The sequence below is a fragment of the Manduca sexta genome, chromosome 17 (assembly GCF_014839805.1).
Source record: "Manduca sexta isolate Smith_Timp_Sample1 chromosome 17, JHU_Msex_v1.0, whole genome shotgun sequence".
In the NCBI taxonomy this organism is placed as follows: Eukaryota; Metazoa; Arthropoda; class Insecta; order Lepidoptera; family Sphingidae; genus Manduca; species Manduca sexta.
The window spans coordinates 7,966,797-7,975,694 of NC_051131.1; the positions used below are offsets into that span (position 1 = coordinate 7,966,797).

An 8,898-nucleotide genomic window follows, 5' to 3' on the forward strand; every position below is an offset into this window, starting at 1 on the left:
TTATGCCGAATACGTTGAGTTGAGCCTGCTTCTCCGTTTCGTGTATATTTCTTCTTGAAGGAATTTGTGTAGTGTGTGTTACGAGATAGTGACTCTTATTATTCCGAGATATTGACTCTAATTCTGTTTATATTTGTGTAGTTTATTTATTTTGTGTGCGAGAATGGGGAAAAGAATTAATGTGTATAAAAAAATTGAGGTTTGTGGCATACAAAAGTACCCAAAGTCAAACATATTTATGGCTAAATTTCCACTTGATCCACACTGGTAAGAGATAATTTATATTATGATTTAAAATATTACATAAAAGTGATGTATATTTTATTCAAATTTACAAACTCAGGTAGTCGTTGAAGAGAATACTCTAGATTATAGATTTTCAATTCTATGCGTATTAACCTAATCAAAAAAGGCTCGTGCGAAATCTATGAATTTGCCCTTGCAATAATTGTATCATAGTTATTGTTGATTGGACGGAAAAAGATCATATCTGTAAGGTCTAAAATTTTTCAATTTCCATATAAAATTGGAAATAAATAACGGAAAACTGGAGTGTAATGAATTTTTGAGATTCATTATACAATTTATACATAAGAAATTCATGTAATAATATTGTGTACTTTGTAATTAAATAAAGGGAATTATTAAAAATTGTGGACGTTTTATTTTTAATATTCTAAATTCAATCATAATTTATATCAGTGTAAGATTTATGGTCAGCAATTTTTATCGATATAAATCTATCGATACAAAATTATCGATATTATCGATTGAATAAGGAACGTCTCTAGAGACGAGCAGATTTATAGTTAGTTGGCAGCCTTGCGTGTCATTTTTTCTGCATAATGTTCGTACAAAATGTAACTCTGGGCTCATGTATGTTTGCGTGAGCTCAAATTCAATGAACTAAGTGCCGCCTCTTCAGGGGGTGGACACTTAGAACATTTTGTGTAATGATGAATGATTATATATCTTAATGCCGTTACATAGAGTTTAGTTTTGGGTGACAAAAGGACGTCTCATCGTAACATCTTGTACCAACATAATAATCCAAAAAAAAAATTAAAGCATGTTGGCTACCATGATAGTTGATAATTTGCCGCCATTATTGACGGTAGATTTGTCATTGTTGAAGTTTATTTGCAAAAAAAATTGTATAATTGCGATTATGTTCAATAATAAGTTAGGTTTTATGTCGAATATGTTGAGTTGAGCCAGCTTTTCCGTTTTGTGTATATTTCTTCTAGAAGGAATTTGTGTAGTGTGTGTTACAAGATAGTGATTTTTATTATTCCGAGATATTGACACTAATTCTGTTTACATTTGTGTAGTTTATTTATTTTGTGTGCGAGAATGGGGAAAAGAATTAATGTGTATAAAAATGTGAGGTTTGTGGCATACAAAAGTACCCAAAGTCAAACATATTTATGGCTAAGTATCCACTTGATCCACACCGGTAACAGAAAATTTATATTATGATTTAAAACATTACATAAAAGTGATGTATATTTAATTCAAATTTACAAACTCAGGTAGTCGTTGAAGAGAATACTCTAGATTATGGAGTTTCAATTCTATGCTTAGTAACCTAATCAAAAAGGCACGTGCGAAATCTATGAATTTGCCCTTGCAATAATTGTATCATAGTTATTGTTGATTGGACGGAAAAAGATCATATCTGTAAGGTATCGAATTTGACAATTTCCATATAAAATTGGAAATAAATAATGGAAAACTGGAGTGTTATGAATTTCTAAGTAGGAGACCTAAACATTATACAATTTATACATAAGAAATTCACGTGATAATATTGTGTATTTTCTAATTAAATAAAAGGGAATTATTAAAAATTGTGGACGTTTTATTTTTAATATTCTAAATTCAATCATAATTTATACCAGTGTAAGATTTATGGTCAGCAATTTTTATCGATATAAAGCTGTCGATACAAAATTATCGATAATATCGATTAAATAAGGAACGTCCCTAGAAATGAGCAGATTTATAGTAAGTTGGCAGCCTTGCGTGTCATTTTTTCTGCGTAATATTGGTACAAAATATAACTCTACTGGGCTCACGTATGTGTGCGTGAGCTCAAATTCAATGTACTAAGTGCCGCCTCTTCTTACGTAGTATATTACTTACTCTATGCGCCTCTTCTTACGTAGTATATTACTTACTCCATGATAATCACTATGATTTATTTGTCTCTGTGGTTGTGGATAAACTTCTCCGCTGTACTATTTAACTGCAAGATATTATTTATTGAATATTAACTGTTATTAAAATGGATTTTGTTTAGTGTTCTAGAGATTTTTAGTTTATTGCCTGTCGTATTATGGTTTTTTGTTTACTATATATTTACCAAAAAGTTAATTTTATCTCCGAATGATGGTAAGATACTTTATATGATTTAAGTTTCATTACATAGCATATCCTTATTTATATATATTCTTTATATGTATTTTGTAGACATATACAATTAAATATCATCGATATAAATATGTTTAATGTAAAAACAAGATTATACAGAGTGTATGAATTTTAAAATTATCTTGGCTTCTTGCGAATAGAAATTGTCTCTCAAATTGTTGAAAAAGGGTATTTTTAATATATTATTGCATCTTGGTCTTTGTAAATCGCGAATTTGTTATTATATAAACTGTTGTTAGTGAATAAACACAGGCTTAAATACAAAACAGTAAATGTAAATTCACTAAGCCAGTTCGAGACATATAAACATACATATTTTATTGGACTATGCTATTTGAAATGATCTCACACACAAACCAAAAGCTTGTGTTGATTTGAGATTATTGAAAATTATGTGTTGTTAGGACCATAAATTATTTTGTTAGAATACAAATGAGTATTGGATACATAAAAATACAGAGAATTTTTCATAATTTAGAATCAATACTTAGTTTTATTAAGTCGTAGGTTGGATCATCTGAGTAATTCCATAATAACCATACCAATACACCACTAAATAACTATGATCAGACATTCAGTTTAAAAAAAATTCACATTGGACAATTTGTATAGTACATATTATTATTCTTGATCATGGCAGAACAGTAAAATCCTTAACACACTAGCTAGCACTATTGATAGCAAGGAAGAAGCAAAGAGACGTTTTGAAACTGGCACAATTATCCTTGATGAACTTGGCAAATGTGTGCAAAATTGCCTTCACCGATTCAAAGGCAAAGCTGAGTTAGCTACTGAAGATGATACAAGGTACTGTATGAATATTTGACTCTTAACAATGTCACATGTCTGTAGTTTGTTATTAGTATCCATTGTATATAAAACATATCAGCAAAAATATTATTTACAGTGTGAATTTATATGCATGGATTACTGATTACTAAATGTTGAATAAACTGCAGTGTCTATTTGTGCTGCCATACAAAGAATAGGTCATCTCTTGCTGGTACATATTTTCCTTGGGCTTAACTTCACTTAATACCATGTGTGGTAAAGTCATTTGAACAAATTTATGCTACTAAAAACAGCAATGGGCAAGCATATTTATGTTTTGGTTGAAAGAGGTTGTTATTTGGAATTCTGAGACTTAATTTCTCATGTCTCAGGGTATAGAGTTCAGTCCAGAGCCATACAGCTTGTTATTTCAAGTTTTATGTTTTTGTCTATTGTTTATGGGCTGATGTGCCAGTTATGGTTAGGTGTGTGGCTTGCATGTCTGTGCATTTAGTTGTATAAAAAAGAAGTCTTTTACAAGGATCTTTAAAAAAAGTCACACATACTAAAATATGTAATATAGTTTTAGCATACATATTTTCAATTGGTATTTAAAATATGTTTTGACAGACTTTGTTTAATTATTTTAGAATTATTCTACTTTGTGAAAAATGGGAAAAAGTACTTGGCCATGGCATTAGAACAAACTTAGCAAACTCTACAATTCAGAACTTGGTCACTGCTGGTTTAAACTTCACATTCAATATAATAAATGTTGGTAAGGAGATAAACCTTAACTTTCCTTTTGCCTAATTTATATTTTACATTTAACTTTGACTAGTTTCCGTGTAATTAGACACAATACAATCATATCAGATTATATATTTTTGTTCTTTATAAAATAAAAAGGAATGATTGCCCCATAAAAAGTGTTTCTGAAAATTTTAAATTTCTTTACATTTTTCCCAAATGTGATAAAACCTATAATTCACCTTTTCATCCAGATATTTTTATTACTGGTGACAATACAGTATTTAATATATTTTGCAGGTAATTCACTTTGGAGTTATACCTGCCTTCATCTAACAAAACATGAAAAAGAAAGGTTCAAAATCTTATCAAATATAAATACACCATTGGGATATTTTAGGGCTTTTTTAAGGGCTGCCTTGAACGAACGATCTTTGGAAAGGTAACTTTTTAATTCAGTTCTGTTTTATGACATAGTTTTAAATGGTAAGACTTTGACTTTCTTTAAACTTTTTGGGTTTTATGAATTTACTGAACAAATAACTGTTCAAACATAATTTATTATCTATGTATTTGTATAGTACTTATATTTTGATTATAAATCGAAATGTTAAAGGTATCTCCAAAGCTGGATCAGCCATGGTTTATTGATGGAGTATTATGAGGAAGGAGCCTTGGTGAGGTGTCCAGAAATTTCACATAAACTTCCTGGAATAGCATCAGGTAGAAGTCAAAACTAGCAAAATATTAATAAATAACACTCTTGATACAAAGAACACTTATAATATAATACTGTGTATGTTTCAGGCTTATCAACTGTTTTGTTCGCCTTATCCATTGACCGGCCAGAACTAAATGATTCACAACAACAATCGAACCAGATAAACAGAGAGGAACATGTCATACCACTGCCTGTGCCCATTAAGACTTCTAATAATTTAAAAAGAAAACCACTTCGGCAAGTTATATCTTTTGATAAAAATGAACAGAAAAATCAACCTAATAACCAAGTAAACTACTTGCCGAACTTAGAGCCGGACAAAGACACAACGTGGCAGAGTGCTCCTGCCACTTGTCTCAACTCACCTGATCCGAAAATCATGCCTCAAGCAGCTTCAACCAGTGAGCCCACCAGTTCAGAATATAAAAGCAGTTTCAGGCATTTCTTTCCTGACAGTGTCAAGGGTATAGACAGTCCATCGCAAATTCTCACCAAACTCTCGGAGTGTGCAAAAGAAATATTCTCTTCGTCTAACAGTATCGACGTAAATAACGTAGTGAAAGACGATTTATCTGAAGTAAGCATAAATAACTTAAAAATATCAGAAAGTGACAGCGAGGAAGTTGCAGGCAGTATTAATGGGAGTACATCTTGTTTGGAACTTTGTTTTACAGAGGACGAAAGCGTACCTGATAATAAGAATTTGATGTCCATCTTAGAAAGTAGGGAAAAAGATTTTTTAAATTTGCAAATGAAATGTAACCAAATAGAATTAGCTAGTAAGGAAAAAATTCAGAAGTTAGAAAATGTTGTTATGGATTTAAGCAAGTTAGTATTATTTATACTATTATTTGAAAATCCTGCATAGAAACGATGACAATGCTATGGATACTTTAATAAGATTATTATTATCTATTTTAGGGAAAATGATAGATTAAAAGAACAGTTGCGACATTATATGTCTGCAGTTGAAATGGGAATAGCTTTAAAAAGCGGTACTAGTACTGAGAAAATAAATAATCAAGACAGTGATGAAGTAAATCAATATGAAAGAAAGCTGGTGCAGGTAAAATAATGTTTATTTTTGATTTACACACAATTAGATGTAAATGTTTTGCCTTCCGTGATTACATGCACATTTCCCTTAGAAAGTAATATAATAATAATCCATATTTTTCTAGTATATATAATTTAGTTATTAATTTAATTATTTATTTTCATAATTTATTTCCAATTTAATTAAAGTGGCTACTTAGGCCGACATAAACCAAATCAGTGTGAATGTCTATCAATATTAAAAAATAAGGTAGTTACACGTGGTATTTATTCAGCATGGAACACTGTTTCTGGCTTATTTTATCTTATGTTCACATAATATAAACACTGAATATTAACGTGGCAACTTTCTGTTTGTCCAACTGAAAAGTATTTACTAACCGCTAAATAAATACCTAAGATAAGCTATTGTTCACTTGCACTAGCAATTTCATTGTATAATTTTCGTCAAATTTAGACGCACAATATTAGAGTTAAATGGGCAATTTAATGCTTAACCAACTATCTATCTATAATTATAATTATTAATGCCATTTTTTATAATTGTCTGCAATTTATAACACTGTTTCGATAATATAAAATATGATTGCAATGGATAGATGCAAAAACAGTAAGATTATCTTTTTAATAACCAGAAATTTATAATATTTAAAAAATAAACTATTTTTAGGTAGCTGAGATGCATGCGGAACTTATGGAATTCAATCAACATTTACAACACAGATTGCAAGAATTAGAAAGCTCTTCTGGCCTAGAAGTATTAGATTATCCTCAATCGAATGTTAAAGTTCATATACCAAGTGCATTTTTAATAGGGAAGAAAACACATTCGTATCATGTTTATCAGGTAATAATGATGTCGATTTTTACACATGCACATAGTATTACTTATCACCGACTTACGCCCGTTTTAATAAACAATCCAAATCTTCGGATCGAATCCAGGAATCCAATTAGAATGTCGCCTGTAAGCATGTCAAATAAACTTTGTTCTGATTGGTTCATTTTCACAAGCGATTTAATAGTAGCGATTGCGATCTGTTCTTGAAAAATGCACTGTATTTTGATTTTAGATTTTCCTGAAAATTGGTGCAGAAGAGTGGAATGTATTCCACAGATACGCAAAGTTCTATGAGTTACATTCACAACTAAAGAAATGTCATCCCGACATTGCAACTTACAAATTTCCGCCGAAGAAAACATTGAGGAAACGAGTAGGGTTATGTGGATTTCATTCTTAATATTTTTTTAAATAATCAAATAATACACTTATTGATATTAGTAATCAAATGTCGCTTAACTTATCTAGTGTCAGTATATTGTTTTGTATTCGGAGGCGTTAAACTGGGAACCTTGGGATCGATTCTCAAGTCGTGTAAAATGTTGTGTGGTTGGTGCCCAGAATGTTGATGTCAGGTGACAGGCAATACACAAAAATGTGTTGCACGCAGCCCACATTTTAGAAAAAATATAACAAAGGGGAATAAGGCAGGTGGAAGAAAAGAGAAATTACTAAAACAATAACTTGCATTATACACTAAAGGCATCCTTCACATCACAACGCTTTTTCAATGTAATGAACTTTTTTTTTTCTGGTCATCAATTTATTCATGTGAACTCAAAAAAGCAATAATATTGTAGGATTCTCATTTAGTGGAGCAACGCCGTATCGCACTGCAGGCTTACCTTCGACACATTCTCCTAGTTCTGCCGGAGCTAAGGGAATGTAGGAACCGCGCTCACCTCGTCACCTTACTACCTTTCTTTGGGTTTGTAATATTTTATAAAAGTTTCTACATAGTATCCCCTATTATTAAAATACATTTTAAGAGAAAACATTTTTCTTTTGTAGAACGTCATCGGTTTCTAGAGAAAATGGATTAAACAACCTTGAACGTCAACATTCCAACGAATCAGTATCCTCGTACAATGCACTTTGATGGGTATTCATAGTTTCACATTATACGTTAAAAAAAATTGCTACAACGCAGATTAAAGTTCGATGTTCAAGCATATGAAGTTGAACGTTATAAAATTTGGCGATTTTTCTAATTAACACGATGTTAGTTCCTTTCCAAATATCCAAATAAGTATTTTGTGTATTATTTTATTTTACATTATGTTGTATTTTACTGTATACATTTAACTAAGTACATTATGTGAAAATTCCAGCAATTAATGTGTACAAATAATATTTATTAATTATGTTGGTTAGTCTTAATAAGATTTTACAGAGTGAATGTTAATATATTTTGATTACAAAATATGTAGAGTATGGCTGACAAGTGAACAAGATAAGCTCAATGATATTGTTGTTACTCAAATTTTATCGCCAATTGAGGCTTATGGATGATCTGAACAAACAACAGAAGTACACTAATCTCTACGTATTTTATAGTCAAAGGAACAATGCTTTAAATTCGTTTGTATATTGTGTAATAATTATATAGCAATGATATATTTATGTAAATAAGTATAATTAAAACGTAAAGGATAAATATTCCATAAGGGTAGGTGCACTCCCCAGGAAGCATTAATTGCTGCTTCTTAGAGCATAAGAAGGTTTTAGCTGCCGCGTACTTTAAGTGTATCGTTTTAATATATTTACACTGGAAAATTTAATTTTTATTGGAGTCAATGAGGTGCATATCCCATGATATCAGTTTTAGTTCGGCTTATGCTTTTTTAAAATAATTTAATTCTTGCTTATATTACTCAAAATCCTAGACATACTCATATACTACATATATCATATTTTGTGTAAAAATGTAAAAAATTTGATTGTTACAGTCTAATTTTTGTAAGTCCCGGAGTATAAATTTCAAAATTGCAGAAAAAAAAAAACTTGCTCTGTTTCAGACAAAATTAAAAATATTTTCCAGCAATAAACCAGGATCTTTTATGCGAGTATAATTATTAAAAATACTTGTGCCTAAATTCACTCTTCAGAATCAACAGTTGGACAAAGTTATCTTGGTTTATGGTTTTCATGCACTTTAAAGGATATCAAACTTGCGATTTTGAACAATTTTGTATCTGCATAATACAATTACATTGCAGACCTCAGCCTTAAACCTTTTTTTTGTTGAGACGTTAAAATGTGAGACATACTGTATTATAAATTTAAATTATCGGCGGTTTTCAATAATAGGCCTCAGTAATAGTAA

At 30.5% G+C, this 8,898-nt stretch overlaps 1 protein-coding gene across 2 annotated transcripts; it reads left to right on the forward strand.

Moving 5' to 3' along the window:
* The first annotated feature begins 2,147 nt into the window (after window positions 1–2,147).
* On the forward strand, window positions 2,148–8,573 carry LOC115443127 (sorting nexin-29). 2 transcript variants are annotated; one of them, XR_005112495.1, is made up of 11 exons: window positions 2,148–2,394; window positions 3,074–3,240; window positions 3,855–3,982; window positions 4,255–4,396; window positions 4,571–4,677; window positions 4,762–5,503; window positions 5,597–5,741; window positions 6,402–6,578; window positions 6,805–6,950; window positions 7,373–7,500; window positions 7,584–8,573. XR_005112495.1 is itself a non-coding variant. In XM_030168395.2 (11 exons), exons 1-11 carry the CDS (start codon window positions 2,389–2,391, stop codon window positions 7,669–7,671), a joined length of 1,971 nt encoding a protein of 656 aa, XP_030024255.1. In that variant the 5' UTR covers window positions 2,148–2,388; the 3' UTR covers window positions 7,672–8,573. The 2 variants fall into 2 exon arrangements, 1 of the variants encoding a protein (XP_030024255.1); XM_030168395.2 differs by having other exon boundaries at window positions 6,805–6,945.
* The last annotated feature ends 325 nt before the right edge of the window (window positions 8,574–8,898 follow it).